Here is a 21,453-nt window from a genome sequence, read left to right as displayed (position 1 = left end):
AACATAATCTATCACACTACAAAGCCCAATAAATGTACGGTCAACGTACCAACCGGGATAGAATAGGTCTTCAGCAACCAGTACTTGCCGTAAAGGGCGACTATGCTTGTCGTAAAAGGCCACTAACGGGATCGGGTGGTCAGGCTCGCTGACTTGGTTGATGCATGTCATCGTATCGTTATTGAGTGGATCGATGTTCATGATGTCAATCACTGGATTGTCTGGTCCAGACTCGATTATTTACAGACCGCCGTCATAAAGATGTAATATTGCTGAGTGCGGCGTGAAACAAACCAACCAACCAACGGTCGACTATTTGATAGTCAGTTCCAAATCTTCCATTCACAAAATATATGTTCAGAATTGAACCCATTTCCAAAAGAGTTTTTCAAAAGTTATTTAGTAATTTATCACATGAATATCTTTCCATCTCAAATTGTGTAAAAGAAATCTACTAAGTTATCATTACTTTCAACATGGTGAATAACATCGTTCTCCACATAGTCCCGCGTCACACCGGTTCTGTTGTTCTTGTCTCAATGTACAATGGACCCGTGAAGATCCGGGGTAGAACAGGTCTTCAGCAACCCATTCTTGCCGTAAAGGGCGACTGTGCTTGTCGTAAGAGGCGACTAACGGGATTGGGTGTTCAGGCTCGCTGACTTGGTTGATGCATGTCATTGCATCCCTAATTACGTAGATCGATACTCATGATATTAATCACTGGAATGTCTCGTCCAGCCTCGATTATTTACAGACCGCCGTCATATAGATTGAATATTGCGTCGTTAAACAACAAACAAACCAAACCAAACAATTAAAATACATCTATAAAGTATCAATTTTTTTTACATTCCCTACTGTTCCTGCCCTTTAACATGAAATTTTACAAGAAAACAATTTGTATCCATTTTTGTGACATACATGTATATTAGGGAGGGGGCATTCTGTGAACTACATCGGTTCCCACAAACGCTTGATGACAACATGATCATGATCCACGCTCATGTGGCCAGTTTGGAATTTGCACGATCCCAGCCTAGGTCGACTCAATTCGGGGGGTAAAAATGTCTGTCAGTAAGGAAATGAAAATGAAACAGGAAATAAATCACCTACATAGTTCAAGTCACGTTGGATTCACACGTTAAACATTAACATTAACGCAAGTGCTGCGGTTGCAAACAGTTGAGGAAAACAGGAATTACCAGGTGAGTACGATATCATAACTACTAACTACTGGCTCCTGGCTACGTTGGGCTGACGATTGACTTAACGCTGGCTGACGCGGAAAAACTCTCATTATATCAGAAAATCAAGATAGCGAATAAGTGACTGAATATACAAATTGAAGATATGTACGTTCTTTTAAATATGACGTCACTGTATTTTATGATTAACATTTGAAATAGTTGAATATTAATAACACTGAATGACGTCATCAATAGAATTATATTGATGACCCTCCATGTTAGAATTTGAGAGAAGTAATTTTGATATGCGAATATCCGTTCACTCAAAAACAAGCACACTGATGCACATTTGATTATTATATTATTTTAAAGATGAAAGCTTAATACAGTAAATATTTCCATAGTCGCCTCTGTGGTCAAGTCTGAATTTCAGGGGTAGAAATAAATGTGCCAAGAGCAACAGAATGTACAGTAACCTTCTTCGGTATTTCAAGTGGTCAGTTGGACTAAATTCTCTAGATTTAATAGATACCTAAAAGTAAAATACTCTCAATACAGATTACCTACCATCCATGAGGGATCCACCTTCCTTCACCCTCAGACCAAGGGCTTATCTAGAATCTATATGCCAGTGATTATAAAAACAAATTTGAAATCGTATTTGTGAAATATGGGATATGTTGTATAGTTGCAATGCAAAACAAATTATTGTTAAATTTTAACAAGAAAATATAGCAATGTTGGGCTCCAAACGAGATTCCTTACTGCAAATTCAAGGTTGACAAAAATGGATGTCCAATCAAATGGTCTCACCTGAACCAATGTGTTCATCGCTTTAGCTCACTTTAACTAGCCTTAAAGTGCAAGTAACGTGAAGAAAAACTATTACGATTTGGTTGTTAATATCAATGTTCCCGGATACAGTTAGTCAGTTCGAGAGAAAATAATCATAAAATTCGTAGAAAGTATTTACATGTCCAAGTTGTTTGTTTGATGTTTAACGCCGCACTCAGCTATAGTCCTGCTGAAAATAATCGAGTCAGGACCAGACAATCCAGTGATTGACATCATGAGCATCGATTAACGCAATTGGGATACGATGACATGCATCAACCAAATCAGCGAACCTGACCACCCGATCCCGTTAGTCGACTCTTACGACAAGCATTGTCTCCCTTTACGGCAAGCACGGGTTGCTGAAGACCTACTCTAACCCTGATCTTCACAAGTGAAACTGGTGGTATCACATGCTCCGTCATAGGATTCCCATAAAAGACATAGTTTATAGGTTGTTTTCAATATTGTAACTATACCCTCTTACGTACACTCCATACACCGATAAGGTCACATATAGAGCCATATTGTGAAGAAATAAACGACAAGTGGAAATTGTTCATCGTACATTCTACCATGAATATGTGAATTCTCGATTTTGATTGGTCAATCAGAGTTTTCAAATAACAATAAACCCTCTTTGATTGAAACAGACGATTTGACTGCCGCATCACCGCGGGAGCTAATATCTTTAGAAAAGTGCTTCTTTTATAGGCATTGTCAGTAGCCATATTTACATATTGTTATATACATTTACAGGCTAAAAATGAAAGGTTGCGGTTATTACAATATACAAAGGATGTGTGGCAATACATTGCGTGCAGAAAACAGGATAGAATCTGCAAAGAAAATGTATATCAAGTTATGAGGACAACAGATACCTTGGTATTTGGCTCTTTTCTTAATACGACTGTGACGTCAAATCCTTTGCGTCATAATGAGCGATATGACGTCAAAATAGTGACGTCTTGTGTGGAACATGATCTTTGCAAGGCTTGCTTAGTTTTTTTGCGGGGTGCCCAACTCACGTTAGCTTACGAAGTTGCCATGCTACATGCTTTCACTGCCCGTCATTAATGCGTGTGAAGTATTACATTGTAAACAAACTGCTTGAGCAGTGATTCCGTAAAGTCTAATCGACAACCCCCTCAAAACCCATGCCGCTTCACTAAATATATTTGCTGACACCTTTTGAAGATTTCGCGTTTTATTTTATCATGGTAGAATGCGCGTTCGGTTCCAAATTCAAGTTAGTGCAGTTAAGTGTTCTGGTAACCTAGCTCTACACAGTGTGTTTATCTCCTGAATGGTATGTTGTATTCTCCCAGCAGTGTTTTATTGTACGATAAACAACGACCACGAGTCGTTTATTTCTTATATGAGATGTCAACATTTTGTAAGCCTTTTTTACGGAGGTCAATAGTATGTACGAGCTTCAAAAACATTCACCCGTATTTAAATGATGATGACTCCCTGAATACAATCCGACTTTGGCAATGTCGGACAAGTCTATTTTATGTACAGGGGGGTTAAGTTTGGTATTCTCACAATTTTCACGTCGAGTATCTGCACCTTAGCCTTGCGATCGTTCGGCCCTCGCGTTCATCTGCGTTGCCCAGCTACATCTATGGGAAGAACTCAGTTGACACTTCCCCCTCATAAAATAACGTCGTCAAATTTACGATGTCATGAAGTTGTGATCTACGTCATCGAGATCCGGAAGATCCGGGTAGAATATGTCTTCAGCAACTCATGCTTGCCGTAAAAGAAGACCATGCTTGCCGTTGAGCCACAGTCACACAGACAGTCCGACCGCGATGCAACCTCCTGGCGACCAAAATATTTGACAATCGCAATGAGGTTTCAGGAGTCTCTGAAAGATTTCACTGAGGTCGCTACAAGGCTTCAGGGCGGTCGCAAAACCCATTCGGTCGCAACCAGTCTTTTGAACATACACAAAAGACTGGCTGTGACCGATTTGGTCGATGCATGTCATCTATCCAAATTGTTTGTCTGGCCAGACTCGATTAATTACAGTCCGCCGGCATATAGCTGGAATATTGCTGGGTGTATACACACAACAATCATCCAGCCATGCAACCATCTTTACCTACAAACAAATGACCATACAATCATACACACAGCAAGCGCTTTCCCGCATGCACATTCACATCCCTGCACACCCTTATACAGGCATTAACATACATAAATACATACATTTACTTACATTTGCACATGTGCATACATACACACATATAAATACAAATTGCCTAAAACCCTGACATAATCAAACTCATTCCTGCCACAGTTTGTAAAAATGTAATGTACACACACACACACACACACACACACACACGCACGCACGCACGCACGCACGCACACACACGCACGCACACACGCACACAGAGAGAGAGACTTAAGTTACGTTATGTTTCATAACATAACGTATAAACAATTCAACGTTTCCTCGTGATTTTCACATCATGATGGCCAAGTCAACTAGCTAATGCGCCGCGATTCGCTGTCCAGAGTTGCGTCCCTTGGGCACGCCAGAAACCTATGTTTGTGGGTTCGAATCCGGGTTCGCCGCAATTATGTTTCTAGGTTTGTCAGCACCATACTCGTGCTCGTGGGTTTCACCGAAGTGGTAAACGTCTGAGACCCGCATCACTTCGGGCTTTCCTCCCACATTAAGCTGACACGCCGTGATATAACTGGAATACTGTTAAAAGCGGCGTTAAACCCAACTCACTCACTCACTCATTGATAATATCAATGTGGGGAAGGACATTTAGACAAGAAGCCAAATGTGGCCTCTTTCTTTCCTTTTGTTTGTTTGTTTGTTTGTTTATGCATATGAATTGGACTATCTGCTGGGATTGGAAAACAAATAAGTTTAACTTAAGCTTCAAGTATATAGGTCGGTGATTCGATATCTTTCAATAACGATAAAATAAATACCCATCTCAACGCGATATAAAAGAGACTAGTGAAACTGCCTGATGTGCTTAATATTTGGAGATTTTCTGTAAAAGATTCAGAGCGAAGAAAACTACTCACAAAACTGTGCGAGAAGAGGGATGACTTTAACTTTCTAACAGTCAACTTTCCCTTTATGTCGAACTGTACTACAGCAGCCCCTGTCCAGTCACTGATGCCTTCATATCCCATATTTTGAGGTACAATCGCGCCTACGACTTCTACGTTTTTCAAATAGTTTTGTTGAAGACACGTGGAGGACATTTCCGATTTCCGCATCAAAGGTATGTCCAATGCAATTCCTTTATTTCCGATTTCACTCGACAAGATTAAGTCCAATGCAATTCCTATATTTCCGATTTCACGAAAATTATGTCCGATGCAATTCCTTTGTTTCCGATTTCACTAGACCTAATTATGTCCAATGCAATTCCTTTATTTCCGATTTCACGCATCAAAATTATGTCCAGTTCAATTAATTTATTTCCGCTTTCACTCGACAACATTATTTCCAATGCAATTCCTTTATTTCCGATTTCACTCGACAAAATTAAGTCCAATGCAATTCATATATTTCCGCTTTCACTCGACAAAATTATGTCCAATGCAGTTCCCTTATTTTGAGTTGTACCATGCGTTCCAAAGATAGTTGAGGTGAACACTTGCCTGTTTGTGTGTTTGTGATGATGCCACCAGTGGGGCGGGATATATGCTCTTTTTCACCAACTGATAGTTGTTCATTAATTTATGCACACAAACACAACTCGGAGTTGTACAATGGTCACTACTGTAAGCAGATATTTGTTTTGATTATGAGATGAATTTTTTCGCGTTTATAAAAGGAAAATATTGTCCCTAAATATTTATTTGTTACAGAATTCCGATCTACTGCCATACAGCGTCCTCCTTGCATGTAATTTCCGAAAACAAGAACTGTTGTGTCATTCATATTCATTGTGATACCCATTTATCAGTGCAATATTCTGAAACCATGTACTCGTAATTGCTTCTGTAAAGCACAAACAGTATAAGCAAAGAACAGAGCAAAAGTAGTAACAAAATAAGTAAAAGTAAAACAAAATACCATAAATGCCACTCTATTTCGTCTCAAATTTGCAAATTAGAAATGAAAATACTGGTCTCAGTGTACACCCTTGTTTAACGCCAGCACACACTGGAAGTTATAGAGTTAAATCAGATCCACTTTGTAATATCAATTCATATATTTTGAACTACATTTACTGTGACTAAAAATAGAACCAACAACAAAATCTACAAAATCAATTAGTTTTCAAATCAAAATAAATAGCAACAACAACCTTTTTTGCTTACATTAATACTTGGTACAAAAATAATTTACAGGAATAAATAAATTGTTACACCACACAGTCAAATGTTTACACCTCTAAGTTTATGAACGGACACCAGCTCAAGATTGTAATTTTCTGTACATGTTTTGACTTCATAACGTTCATGATTTTGCATGAAAGGTTGTCTTAATCTTTTTCAGATAACCATGATCGCCAGGTATTCGGCAGTGCTTTTGCTACTGGCGGACTTGATCGTTGCATCGCCTTCTAAGGCCCAGACAGACAAGTGTGACTTTGAGTATCAACAAGAAGGCCTTAAGGTGGACTGTACAAGTAAAGGTTTTACGGATGTACCACATGGATTCCCAAGAAATGTATCAGTCATAGACCTGTCATACAATCAAATACCCAGCATCAAGAACACTTCCTTTCCTTTTCTCCCTCATTTACGGGAGCTTTTGTTATTCTACAACAATATAGATCACATGGAAAAAGATTCACTTCAGAACCTTCCAGCATTGTCACAACTTCATCTTGGGGGAAATAAGATCAACTTCACATATTCTGCATTACCACAAGGGCTCTTCAGGAATATCCCATTAAAAGCGCTTGATCTGTCCTACATGTTCTTTAATGATGAAAACTGGAGTTTTCCCGATAAAACCTTCTCCGATCTCATTCATCTGGAATCATTTGCAACAATTACACCTATGACGCCGGTGTTTGGTCCTGGATTTGAATCACTGAGCAAATTGAACACATTAATGATCCAATACTGTCAACCTGGTGGTCATCTTTCCAAGGATGCCCTGAAAATATTCCTAAAAATGAACATAACTACAGCTTCTTTAAGTGGATGTGAATTAGGTACAATAGATGGCGATGTGATTGTTATGTTTCCAAAAGCGATTAACTTAATTGTACAAAACTCCGAAAACACTGGTCTAATAAATGCTTTGGCCAATTTCAAATGTTTCCTTCCTTCTGGGACGAAAGTCATGAATCATGTTTCATTAATCGACATTAACACAATTGACATTACATTAGACAATGTCCGAAACAATCGATCACCTGTGTTGATCTCGTCACCTTGTAAAAATGTGTGTTATTGTACTGATTCTTGACTCTAACAGAATCGAGATCATTGAGAAAAATGCCCTTAATCAGCTACCATTGTCCTCATGTCTCAGATACTTAGATCTGAGCAACAATGAAATACTTGGGGACGTTTGTTTTTTTCAATCGCTCACCAAGTTTCCTTTTCTATCTGTCATAGTATTAGGACACAGATCAGAATTGTCACGATTCAAAAGTTTCTCAGAAGAAAATAATGTGATATCTTATCAAAGGCTCTCGTCTTCTGCTATGCAAATATACCCTGAATATGTTCCGCACCTAGATGTTCAGAAACATTATAAACCAAATATCATCATGAGTCCGATCCGCAACAGTCATATTCAAAATGGTAACATATTTACAAGTATGAATGTTTCCCTGCCACCGGAACTGACCCAACTCGTCATGACCAATTTCTTGACAGATATTAAAATATTGATGAAGATTTTAAGGAACATATGTTTTTCTGGAGGCCATCTGCACCTACTCGACGTCTCTAACTGTACTCTAACTGTTATGGACGTTAGTGTTTTTGGACTTGAACAACTCCAGTATTTAGATTTTTCCGGGAATGGGTTTTATGAACTACCATTAAACTTGATGAAATCTTTTCCCGCACTACGCATCTTATCCCTCAATTACATAAATCTCGGTATAACAAATATAAGCAAAAATATTGAAAGTGTATTTGGTCATTTACAAAATCTAGAATTATTTACTTTGACTCACAATAATCTACAGGACTTGCCAAGCGATGTTGAAAAGATCCCAAATATATCGAAGATTGACGTTTCATATAACTCAATCAGTCAACTCAGTGTAGATACAAGACTAAGACTAGATAATGTGAATGAACTGAGGAATGTGAGACTTATTCTTAACCTTCAAGGAAACATTCTTTCCTGTACATGTGGATCCCTTGACTTCATTACTTGGATGCTGGAGACAGATGTGTTGTTTTGGAATAACTATACATACAAATGTATAGACGACAGTGGAATCATAACCTTCTCAGATTAAAATGCTTGGTACTTAGATGGTTTGGAACGTCCTTCACAATCCCTGAGAGACGTGACTTTGTTTATGACGTATTTGTCTACTATTCATCTAAGGATGACCATCGATGGGTGTGCAATACCTTCAGAGAGAAAATGGAGACAGACAGAGGTCTCCGTCTTTGTATTCCTGACAGAGACTTCCAACCTGGGGCCTGCACTGCTGAGGAGATTCTGGACGCCATCAACAACAGCTGGAAGACGGTCATCTACCTGACAGAGACCTTCCTTGAAGACGAACTCTGTTCCTTTACACTCTCCTCGGCAGTCTACGCCAGCACCAACCTCATGCCCAACAGACTGATCATTCTCTACTCTGATGCGATCTTCGATCAGCCATTGCCACGCATCCTGACTCAGCTGCTGGATGGAGATCACAATTTCCCCTTGGATCTGTTTGATGACATTGAGCTGTGGGATCAGTTGTATGGAAAGATACTGTGTTGGGTCTAACACCACTGCTTGTCATGAATGACGAATAGCGTAACATTGATGTACCCTTAAACACTACTTGGACAGAAACGTGTATACTTAACCTTTTGGACTTCACCTTCACTGATGTTAATATCGATCTGTATTCATATTTTATCCCAAATATTGCCCAATGCAGCATGTAGTCCTGTGTCTAAAGTAGCCCCAATACAAATTCTTTACAACTGTGAAATAGAAAGTTCGATGCCATAAGCGACTATAACAGTGAGCAATATGAATATTCTTGTCAAATGACCTTGACCTTTGCTAACCTTTGATCACAGTCATGAACTGTCTGAACATTTCACACAACGGGCACATGTAGTGTAGCAAATATTAAAGCATTGTAGCGTACGTCTGCATAACACCTTGCTTTATGCACAAGTATATCCCTCTGAAGGGGATTGCTTCATGAATAAGAGATGTCCACATAAGAAATATCTTCATTAAGGGTACCCAGTCAGGCTTTTCAAATATTGTTTTTAAATAATGAAAAGCGGGTAAGTTCAATGTTCCCCTGGTATTGCAGCATTTCGAAACCTATTAGCTACACCATTCTCTTTTTTATGTTATGTGAGTAGTCAGTTGTCAGAAGGCAGTATGGCCCTTGTAAGTTAAATATCTGTGTTCTACTTTTTAGATCCCTTCCCGATTGGAATTGAGTATGGGTCTTACCCGTGGTAGCCTTCGAGACCACGAGGGTTCATACCTTACTTTTTAGACATATTTCACATGTTGTATTTAATGATTCTAATGAGACTAAAATTGTTGTTTGAATGTCTTAACATTTTCTGGAACACTAGGGGTATCACACTACTACTAGTCTATGAATGTATTGTTTGGATACTGTTATTAAGCGGTCCCATGTAAATAAATATGTTAATGTCACTATGTTTAAGCATAACCTTGAATTTTACTTACATTGTATTGGTTAAAAAGATTGACCAAGTTGCAACTTCTGTGGTTTATATAGTGGAACTATTGTACATGCATTTAATGATTGTGATTATTTTGCACACATGTAGCAGCTTGTTCTCAACTGGTTAAAAACATTTGTGGAAGGAAGACTTGACTTCTGTAAAGAGATTATTTTATTTGGATTTAAGGGGAAGAATAACAACTCTCTCAATGTAATTATATTACTTATCACATTTATTGTCTTTAAACAATCACTAAAGGGTTTTCAGCTAAAGTAGAAACATATTCAACGTGAAGTTATTAGTTGCTACAATATGACCAAGTTAACTGCATTCTCAAATTGCAATTACACAGATTTCTTTCAGTTCTGGTCTTTCTTCCACAGACTTTTCAATCCTAGCAAAGAATACTAAAGTACTCACGGAAATGAAAAAAACTTGTTTTTTCGATCTCAGATTTTAATTAAATGCAGTTAATATACAAAATATATAAATATTCAAACAACTCAATTAGTACTAATTGGGCCTTGGCACAAGTACAAATACAGTGTATCAAAAGTTTTTATGTCTTTTTACACGTAAAAGTGTGTAAAAAATATGAACAAAAAAGACTATTGTGAAACTGAGCATAACCAGGTGTTAGTAGATCAAGGTGAATGTCCATGACCTATGACACCTTGACGACAGGTGAAAACAGGTGCTTGAAACCCACGTGCGTGTGATTTGTCAGTGGTTAGTGATTTGTGAGTGGCCTTTGGTGATAGTGAATCATCGTCAAAATATCAGAATGTAAAGTAACATATTTCCTTCTCAAACAACAACTTACATGTCATTATTATTATGTACATAAATATGGCTGTTATTTTAATTGTTGTTTTGATAACTTTTTTCCAGGCTAATTTGCCTATAGCCTGTTTCTGCCATGTCAATTTGAAAGTGCCTACAAATTACCTCCTGTAAAGTACATTTTGTATTGAGCACTGAGATAAAACTAGCAAATCCAGACTATTACCGTTCCAGTTGTTTTGTTATTTGGTATTTACATCTACATAATGCTTTGTGTCGATGATTAAATCCAGCAAAACAGGGTTTTTTTTCATTTCCATGAGTACTTTAGTACGATATGATATTTTATGATTGTCTATATTTGCAAAAGGTTTTGAAAGTTTGATGTAAAGGGATTGTTTTTTGAATAATGTATAATTGATGAAATGCTACACATTGTATTTGATTTGAAATGTGAAAAAAGATTTAAAATTTTTATTTTTTTTAAAATAACCTTTAATTTTAGAATAATGTTTGATTCCATATATTGTATAAAGGCGTTCTGTTAATGTTTGTAGCCCACCTCACTTAAAGTCAAGTGCACGTCTTGTCATTATTCTGCTTTGAAATGTGCTATTTTTAAAATTAAAAAATTATAGAACTATGTTGAATTTTATTACAACACATGGCTATACAATGCAATTGTGAAGTTACAATACATCCTTGAATAAACATGGCGCACATTGGTTGGTTGGTTTGTTGTTCAACACCCCACTCAGCAATATTCCAGCTATATGACGGAGGTATGTAAATAATCGAGTCTGGACCAGACAAACCAGTGATTGATATCATGAGCATCGATCCACGCAATTGGGATCGATGACATGCACCAACCAAGTCAGCGAGCCTGACTACCCGATCCCGTTAGTCGCCTCTTACGAACACAACGAAGTATTACGGTGTTAACAAACTGCTCAAGCATATAGATCGCCCTATTTGGCTGTTCTGATCGACAAACCACTCAAAACACTGGAATCAACTTATGCTGCTTCACTCAATATCTTTGCTAACACCAAAGCGTTCGTGTTTAATTTAATCATGGTAATATGCGCGTCTTGTTCCAAATTCAATTTAGCGCGGTTAAATCTTCAGGTATCCTAGCTCTACATTGAAAACACAGCATGTTTATATCCTAAATAAACAATACAGTTTGACTTTAAACCAACACCGGATACACGCCAAACTATCACAGTGGAGGGCGGCTCATGTGAGTTTTTATATAAGGAAAGGGGTCACGTTAATTCAGCGTCGCTGTGTAGTCCAGTCTTGTACAATAATAATAATAATAATAATAATAATAATAATTGATTTGTAAAGCGCCTAATATCCATCGACAGTTGCTCACTGTCGCTGTGACAAGGTTAATAAGTAATGTCTATGTACATATGCCAACAATCAGGAGATATATTGAAAAGCTGAAGTGAAGAAGTGGGTTTTGAGGAGAGACTTAAACGTTTCCTTAGAAGCAGAGTTTCTCAGATTCAAAGGCAAAGAGTTCCATAACTTTGGACTGCAAAAGGAGAAGGCACGGTCAGACGTAGCAGAAGTAGACAGAGGCTGGTACAGTAGAGTTCCACCAGAGGATCGGAGAGCACGCTCTTGAGAGTACAGGGATATAAGATCTTTGAGATAGTCTGGATAGTCGGTATTGTTGAGGCAGTCGTGAGTGATGATACATACCTTATAGTTTATACGAAAGGAGACTGGAAGCCAATGTAGTGCTTTGAGGACAGGACTGATGTGATTGGATCTTGGAACTTTAGAGATGCATCTAGCTGCGGAGTTCTGAATGCGTTGTAGCTTTGATATGGCTTTCATGGGAAGATTAGCATACAATGCATTGCAGTAATCCAGTTTGGAGGTCAATGTGAACGTAATACATACTGACCATCAGTTATTATCTCTACAAGTGCATATTTATATGTTAGGTGATTTATACCAATTATACAAGATGAATGATTTTTGTTCGGATCGGATGTTTGGTCGAGGCGAAGACAGCAGAGAAAATACAGTCGCGTTTTTACCGACCTCTCATTTGCGAATAATGTGATGAAATTGGCAAAACAGACATGTTACGGTTGTCCATGGGCGAATGCCAAACGAAAATATCTTGTGCGCGAAATAAATTTCGAAGTGAGTTGGTTCCTTTTCGCGAACACCTGGTGGTATCATCACTATTTCATAGTCATTCATAAACAGATACTCATGATACAGCAGAGATTTCTCATGAACATGGAAAGGATTTAACGCTACTTTGAACAGTATTGCATCACTAGTCAGACGTTTACCACTTTGGTGAAATCCACGAGTACAGGTATGGTGCTGACAAACCCAGACACATATTCGGGGCGAACCGGAATTCGAACCCCAAATCAAGGGTTTCTAGCGTGCCCAAGGAAGGCAACTCTGCACAGCGAATTGCGGCGACTTAGACGATTGGGCCACCGTACCCCCTGTGCCCGTAACCCTGGGTAACATTTTGCGCACAAGACATTTTGGTTTGGCATTCACCCAATGACAACCGTATCAATTTCATCACATCATTCGCAAATGAGAGGTCGGTAAAACGCGGCTGGATTTTCTCTACTGTCTCAGTTTCAACAAAACTTTCAATCTAAACACAAGTCTTTCAACACAAATACTTATAGAGATAATAACTGATAATCAGTATGTATTACGTTCACATTGTACAATACTGGAATACACAGGGATGCCGAAGGAATCGCAAGTATCGTAATACCTTTCTTTCTATAATAGCTCATGTGAACTATTATATTGAGTAGCTTGTCGATCAGACTTCACGGAAGACCACACATATTTAACAAAATATGGCGATCTATATCTTCAAACAGTTTGTTTACTCCGTAATACTTTACAAAAACAAAAGCATGAAGCACGGCAACTTAGTAAGCTCGCATGAGTTGGACACAGCTAACGAAAAACTAAGCAAGCCTTGCAAAAAAATTGTTCTAAACCGGACGTCACTAATATGATGTCATAATGCTCATTGTGACGCAAAAGATATAACGTCACAATCGTATTACCACACATCCTTTGAATATTGTAGTAACCGCAACTTTGCATTTTGTTTCCTATAATTGTACATATAAATTATTTAGATATGCCTTCCTACGATCACAGTGAAAGAAGTACTATAAAAAATATTAGCTTCTTCGGTGATGCCGCCATCAAATCGGCAATTCAATCAGAGTGGTTTATTGTGATTTATTGCAAGGTGTCCATTTGCGTTTTCTAAAATATCTATTATTATTAAGAAAATGTTTTCCAAATTTCATGTTACATTGGGAAATTGGAAGACTCTATCAAACATCGCTAAAATGAGAATTATATGCTTTTGAGCAAGATTTACACTTGAGAAAATGTACGCCAAATTACATGGTACATGGGGAACTTTGGAGACTCTATCGAACATTGCTAAAATGAGAATGATAAGTTTTGTGCAAAATTACTTTCAGGGAAAATTATCCTTTCTTGAATACAAGTTGTTATTCAATGGCAACCTAGTTGGAAAATGTAAACATAAATGGATTACATAAATCAAACGTACTTTTGACAAACTTTGACTTAGCTACATCTGGTTTTGACAAAGTTTAAAAAATCCTACTTATCTAAAACATTTAGTCCATGAAAGATTATATGACATTAACCTACAGTGTTGGACAAGTGCAAGAGATAAGTCTTCAAAAGGTACACTGTATAGTATCATAAAACATGATTGCCTAAACTTTTGTCGAGTCTTACTTAAGTTTAGAACTTGTATCCATAATATACCTATTGAAACTGGGAGATGGAGAAACATACTTTTAGCGAAAGGAAATGCTCACTATTTGTCTATCTTAACGAAAGAAAACAATTTTTACACAGATTCTACTACATCAAACCCAATATGCAAAACGTGAATTTACTGTTCAATAATTAACGATTAGGAACATTGAGAAAACTGTCCAAATTCTGTGAAATCATCATGTCATTGTTTAAACCTTTCAAGTAATCCTCCCTCTTATTGAATTGAACATATATTGCTACCCTTGTTAATCTGTATAAATATGCATGCATGCTCGGCAAAGATGTTTTGGTATCTATTCTATATTTATATGTATTATGTTGTTGAAATATATTTGTACCGCTGATGCCGCTGATTGCATGTAAATAAATTTTCAGTTCAGTTCAGTTCAGATACCTCTGATTAACCTTTCAAAATGCGTATTTTCCAAATTCATGGAAGAATCTCTTATAGGAGTGAGCTGTTGTACATGTGGTCAGTGTTCATGGTGTGTCTTGTTTATTCAAGAATCTACTGTGACTTCACAATGAAGGAGAGATTCATTTCCGGATCGTTACTAATAAACCCCTTCGACCCGTGAAGATTCCGGGGTATTATAGGTCTTCAGCAACCCATACATGCCGTAAAAGTCGACCATGCTTATCGTAAAAGGCGACTAACGGGATCGGGTGGTCAGGCTCGCTGACTTGGTTGATATATGTCATCGATCCCATTGCGTGGATCGATGCTCATGATGTCAATCACTAGATTGTCAATTACTTTACAGATCGCCGTCGTATGGCTGGAATATTGCTGAGTGCGGCGTTAAACAACAAACAAACAAACAAACAAACAAACATTCTTCGCTAAACGTTGTCTACAGGTATAAGACTCAACGGGGCCTCGTTCATCAAAACGATCGTAGAACTAAAACGATACTGTGCTGTAGATTTTCGACAGTCGTAGTGGTAACACTACAATTGCTTTGTGGAACGGGGCCCAGGTGATTTTTGTATTGCCAAGGCAACACGTTAGAAATGGTTCAAATGTATGCATTGTTCGCTCCCTCATGAGCTTAACACATTATGGTTCAATATGTCCACAGGGCACTTTCAATACACCTGGCTAGGGCAGAACTGGTGCTCTCGGTGTTCCAGGATTAAACTGTCACCACCAGTTTGCATTCTTTCAGCTTTATTGGATGTTTTGTTGTGTTTACCTCGCACTGATGCCTATTTGGCTGCTAGATCGCGATGCTTTGCGTCACTTTTGTTTCGTATCATAATGTAATAATAATAATAATTTCACTGCATTGTTTATCCATGTCTTGTCAATGTACTTCAAGTACAGACCGGCAATAAAATTCAACATGGTTCTAAAAATAAGCAAAATAGTTTATTTCAAAGCACAATAATGACAAGATGTGGACTTGACTCTAAGTCAGGTGGGCTACAAACATAAGCAGAAAGCCTTTGTACACTATATATCATCAAACATTATTCTAAAATTCAAGGTTATGCTGAACATAATGACATTTAAGCACTTATTTACACGAGGCTGCATAATATCAATATCCAAACAATACATTCATAGACTCGTCGAAGTATGAAAACCCTACTGTCCCATGAATTGTGAAGGCTTTCAAACCACAATTTTAGTCTTGAGAATATTTAAATACGACAAACAGAATATGTCTAAAAAGTGGGGCATGAACCCTCTTGGCCTCCAAGGTACCACGGGTATGACCCATACTCAATTCCGAACGGGAAAGGATCTAAAAAATAGTATACAGATATTTCACTTACAGGGGTGATACTGCCTACTGACTACTGACATCATAACATAAAAAACAGAAGGGTGTAGCTAATAGGTTTCGAAATGCTTCAATCCCAGACGAATATAGAGCTTTCCCGCTTTTCATTATCTAAAACAATATTTGGAAAGCTTGACTGGGTAACCTCACTGTAATAAGAGAGCAGCTGTAAAAACCATAATGTTACTGAATGTGGAACACCAGGGGCATGTACACAATAATACAGCTGAAGATATTTATAACAATGCGGAACAATAAAAAAAAAATACTACACCACAAACTGACTTCACAAAAAACAAAACACCATGAACACATGTTTTAATTCAACTACCTGTTCCCGTGAAATGGCCAAGAGAAATTATTACACCTCAGACAGTAAGGACAGTTATTTCTCATGTGGATATTTCTTATTCACAAAGCAATCCCCTTCAGAGGGATAGACTGGCGTCAAAAGCAAGGTGTTATTAAGACGTATGCTACATTGCTTTAACATTTGTTACACTAGATATGCCCGTTGTGTGAAATGTTCTGACGGCTCATGACTGTGATCAAAGGTCAAAGACATCTGACCAGAATATTCATATTGCTCACTATTATGGTCGTAAGTGGCATCGAACTTTCTATTTCACAGTTGTAAAGAATTTGTATTGGGGCTACTTTAGACATAGGACTACATGCTGCATTGGGCAATATTTGGGATCAAATATGAATACAGATCGATATTAACATCAGTGAAGTTGAAGTCCAAAAGGTTAAGTATACATGTTTCTGTGATTGTAGTGTTTAAGGGTACATCAATGTTACGCTATTCGTCATTCCCGACAAGCAGTGGTGTTAGACCCAACACAGTATCTTTCCATACAATTGATCCCACAGCTCATTGTCATCAAACAGATCCAAGGGGAAATTGTGATCTCCATCCAGCAGCTGAGTCAGGATGCGTGGCAATGGCTGATCGAAGATCGCATCAGAGTAGAGAATGATCAGTCTGTTGGGCATGAGGTTGGTGCTGGCGTAGACTGCCGAGGAGAGCGTGAAGGAACAGAGTTCGTCTTCAAGGAAGGTCTCTGTCAGGTAGATGACCGTCTTCCAGCTGTTGTTGATGGCGTCCAGAATCTCCTCAGCAGTGCAGGCCCCAGGTTGGAAGTCTCTGTCAGGAATACAAAGACGCAGACCTCTGCCTGTCTCCATTTTCTCTCTGAAGGTATTGCACACCCATCGATGGTCATCCTTTGATGAATAGTAGACAAATACGTCATAAACAAAGTCACGTCTCTCAGGGATTGTGAAGGACGTTCCAAACCATCTAAGTACCAAGCATTTTAATCTGAGAAGGTTATTAATAATCAGACCACATAATGTAAGGGCCAATAAGAATACCAGCAGAAGGCAAATTGCAAATGATAACCAGAAATGCGATATACATGATCGCCAGTATTTTATATAAGCATCCAAGACAGTGTTTATCTCCTTTATGATTCCACTGTCGTCTATACATTTGTATGTATAGTTAATTCAAAACACCACATCCGTCTCCAGCATCCAAGTAATGAAGTCAAGGGATCCACATGTACAGGAAAGAATGTTTCCTTGAAGGTTAAGAATTAGTCTCACATTCCTCAGTTCATTCACATTATCTAGTCTTAGTCTTGTATCTACACTGAGTTGACTGATTGAGTTATATGAAACGTCAATCTTCGATATATTTGGGATCTTCTCGATATCTTTTGGCAAATCCTCTAGATTATTGTGAGTCAAAGTGAGTAATTCTAGATTTTGCAAATGACCAAATACGCTTTCAATATTTTTGCAAACATTTGTTATACCGAGATTTATGTAATTGAGGGATAAGTTGCGGAGTGCGGGAAAAGATTTCATCAAGTTCAAGGGTAGTTCATAAAATCCATTCCCGGAAAAATCTAAATACTGAAGTTGTTCAAGTCCAAAAACACTAACGTCCATAACAGTTAGAGAACAGTTAGAGACGTCGAGTAGGTGCAGATGACCTCCAGAAAAACATATGTTCCTTAAAATCTTCATCGAGATTTTGATATCTGATAAGAAATTGGTCATGGTAAGATAGGACAGTCTTGGTGGCAGGGAAACATTCATACTTGTGAATATGTTACCATTTTGAATATGACTGTTGCGGATCTGACTCATGATGATATTGTTTAATTTCACTTCCTTTGGTCGTAACAGTTTCTGATCATTTAGGTGAGGAACATATCCATGATATATTTGCATAGCAGAATTCGAAGGCCTTTGATGATGAGATATTACGTTATTTTCTACTGTGGAACCCTTAAATCGTGATAATTCTGATCTGTGTCCTAATACTATGACAGATAGAAAGGGAAAATTGGTGAGCGATTGAAAAAAACAAACGTCCCCAAGTATTTCACTGTTGCTCAGATCTAAGTATCTGAGACATGAGGACAATGGTAGCTGATTAAGGGCATTTTTCTCAATGATCTCGATTCTGTTAGAGTCAAGAATCAATACAATAACACACATTTTTACAAGGTGACGAGTCATAGACTCTGTCAACACAAGTGATCGATTGTTTCGGACATTGTCTAGTGTAATGTCAATTGTGTTAATGTCGATTAATGAAACATGATTCATAAAATGTGTCCCATAAGTTAGGAAACATTTGAAATTGGCCAAAGCATTTATTAGACCAGTGTTTCCAGAATTACTTATTTCTAAGTTAAAGGCTTTTGGAAACATAACAATCACGTCGCCATCTATTGTACCTGAGTCACATCCACTTAAAGAAGCTGTAGTTATGTTCATTTTAAGGAATATTTTCAGGGAATCCTTGGAAAGATAACCACCAGGTTGACAGTATTGGATTATTAATGTGTTCAATTTGCTCAGTGATTCAAATCCAGGACCAAACACCGGCGTCATAGGTGTAATTGTTGCAAATGATTCCAGATGAATGAGATCGGAGAAGGTTTTATCGGGAAAACTCCAGTTTTCATCATTAAATAACATGAAGGACAGATCAAGCGCTTTTAATGGGATATTCCTGAAGAGCCCTTGTGGTAATGCAGAATATGTGAAGTTGATCTTATTTCCTCCAAGATGAAGTTGTGACAGTGCTGGAAGGTTCTGAAGTGAATCTTTTTCCATGTGATCTATATTGTTGTAGAATAACCAGAGTTCCTGTAAATGAGGTAGAACAGTAAAGGAAGTGTTCTTGATGCTGGTTATTTCATTGCCTGACAGATCTATGACTGATACATTTCTTGGGAATCCACGTGGTACATCCGTAAAACCTTTACTTGTACAGTCCACCCTAAGGCCTTCTCGTAGATACTCAAACTCACAGTTGTCTGTTTGCGGGACCTGAGAAAGCGATGACACAAGCAAGTCCGCCAGTAGCAAAAGCACTGCCGAATACCTGGGGTTCATGGTTGTCTGAAAATGATTAAGACAACATTTCATGCACAAACATAAATGTTATCAAGTCAAAATATGTATAGTAAATTCAAATCTTAAGCTAGTATGAGATACATTGATTGTAAACTAAGAGGAATAAACATTTGATTGTATCGTTTAGGAATATATTTATTCATGTAAATCTTATTTATATACCAAGTATTACTCTAAGCCTAAGGTCGCTGTTGCTATTTACATAAATTTTCCAAGTAATTGATTATGAAGATTAGGAAATGTTGTTGGTATTATTTTTAGCCATAGTAATTGTACTTTAAAGTATATGGTGTGATCTTAAAACGAGTATTAAACTGTATCTGATTTAACTACATATTTTCTAACCTGTGCTGGCGTTAAACAAGGGTGTATACTGAGACCAGTATTTTCATAACTAATTTGCAAATCTTACGCGAATTGGAGAGGCATCTAAACCTTTATGGTATTTTGTTATTACTTTGTGCTCTGTTCTTTGCGTATGCGGTTTTGTGCTTTACAGAAGCACTTACGAGTACATGGTTTCAGAATATTGCACTGATAAATCAGTATTACAGTGAATATAAATAAAACAAAAGTTATTGTTTTCAGTAATTGTGGAGTTTGTATCTTAGCATGCAAGAAGGGCGTATGGCACCAGATTGTAATCTGGAACATCTGGAGTCCATTGTATAACTCCGACTGTATGTGCGTATGCTAATGAACTACTATCAATGGATGAAAAAGTGCATATATCGCGCCCCACTGGTGGCATCATCACAAACACACGAGAAGGCAAGTGTTCACTGGAACAATCTGGGAACACATGGTACAACTCAAAATAATCATTTTGACGCCTGAAATTGGAAATCTCTTCTTAATTATTTAAAAATCGTTGTAGTCCTAGATCCTCTTTGAATTCTTCGTTGACAGAGCATGCTCGTTTGTATCTTAAAATATGAGAAATGTAGACACCGATGACTGGGTCGGGGCTGCTGTATTACAGTTAAACAGTCCGAATTGATTATAAGACAGTTGAAGTCATCCCTCTTCTCATGCCACACTATGGGTAGTTTTTGTCGCCCTGATCACAGATCAAAATATTAAACTTGATATTCCATATTACCGATATACTTGAATGTATGTATGTTTGTTGGTATGTTATATGGTTATATAAGACAGCTACGCGATAAATCGAAGAATGAAGAATAAGGGGTGTTTTATCATGACGTTATTTCTGGAGATTCGAACATACGCCCGCAACCGATATTTTTGTGTGTGTCACAGTGTTGTTTCAGCAACATTCCAGCTATATGACAGCGGCTATATAAATAATTGTCTGGACCAGACAAATGTACAAGCTTTAGAAACATTAACCCGTATTTAAATAATGATGACCTTGGCAATGTCGGACAAGTCCATTTTATGTACAGGGGGCTAACTTTGGTATTCTCACAATTTTCACGTCCACTATCTCCTCCTATTCTCCCAATACCGATTGTCATGTATTTCTCCCACTTTTCGGTGCGATCGTTCGGCCCTTGCATTCATCTGCGTTGACAAGCTACGTCTGTGAGGAACTCACAAGGCACTTCCCTCTCAAACATAACGCAGTCCTATTTACGACGTCATCAAGTTGCGAGCCATTCGTGAAGATCAGAAATCTTCAGCAACCCACGGTTGAACGCGACTATGTTTGTCGCAAGAGGTGACTAACGGGATAAGGTGGTCAGGACTTG

General features: G+C 37.9%; 3 protein-coding genes across 3 annotated transcripts; 1 reads left to right on the top strand and 2 right to left on the bottom strand.

Moving 5' to 3' along the window:
- The first annotated feature begins 8,580 nt into the window (after positions 1-8,580).
- On the top strand, positions 8,581-8,937 carry LOC139458520 (myeloid differentiation primary response protein MyD88-like). Its single transcript, XM_071239955.1, has one exon. The coding sequence runs from the start codon at positions 8,581-8,583 to the stop codon at positions 8,935-8,937; it is 357 nt and encodes a 118-aa protein (XP_071096056.1).
- Positions 8,938-17,128: 8,191 nt separating this feature from the next.
- Positions 17,129-17,485, bottom strand: LOC139458519 (toll-like receptor 2 type-2). Its single transcript, XM_071239954.1, has one exon. The coding sequence runs from the start codon at positions 17,483-17,485 to the stop codon at positions 17,129-17,131; it is 357 nt and encodes a 118-aa protein (XP_071096055.1).
- A 324-nt stretch (positions 17,486-17,809) lies between these two features.
- Positions 17,810-19,717, bottom strand: LOC139458517 (uncharacterized). The gene is made up of 2 exons (XM_071239953.1): positions 19,588-19,717; positions 17,810-17,931 (listed from the first exon to the last, which is right to left on the bottom strand). Exons 1-2 carry the CDS (start codon positions 19,715-19,717, stop codon positions 17,810-17,812), a joined length of 252 nt encoding a protein of 83 aa, XP_071096054.1.
- Between the last annotated feature and the right edge of the window lie 1,736 nt (positions 19,718-21,453).

Source organism: Haliotis cracherodii, unplaced genomic scaffold (genome assembly GCF_022045235.1).
Source record: "Haliotis cracherodii isolate W230 unplaced genomic scaffold, xgHalCrac1.p SCAF_13, whole genome shotgun sequence".
Lineage (NCBI taxonomy): Eukaryota > Metazoa > Mollusca > Gastropoda > Lepetellida > Haliotidae > Haliotis > Haliotis cracherodii.
The sequence above is the reverse complement of the archived record's forward strand: the minus strand, read 5'-3'. Positions and strand labels throughout refer to the sequence as shown.

Excerpts from the sequence above, each read along its gene's own strand:
- LOC139458517 (XM_071239953.1), bottom strand. The coding sequence starts at position 19,717 with ATGAACCCCAGGTATTCGGCAGTGCTTTTGCTACTGGCGGACTTGCTT. Across the intron at positions 17,932-19,587 it reads CCTTAGGGTGGACTGTACAA|ATAATGTGAATGAACTGAGG; the intron begins GTAAAGGTTTTA and ends GACTAAGACTAG.
- LOC139458519 (XM_071239954.1), bottom strand. The coding sequence starts at position 17,485 with ATGGAGACAGGCAGAGGTCTGCGTCTTTGTATTCCTGACAGAGACTTC.
- LOC139458520 (XM_071239955.1), top strand. The coding sequence starts at position 8,581 with ATGGAGACAGACAGAGGTCTCCGTCTTTGTATTCCTGACAGAGACTTC.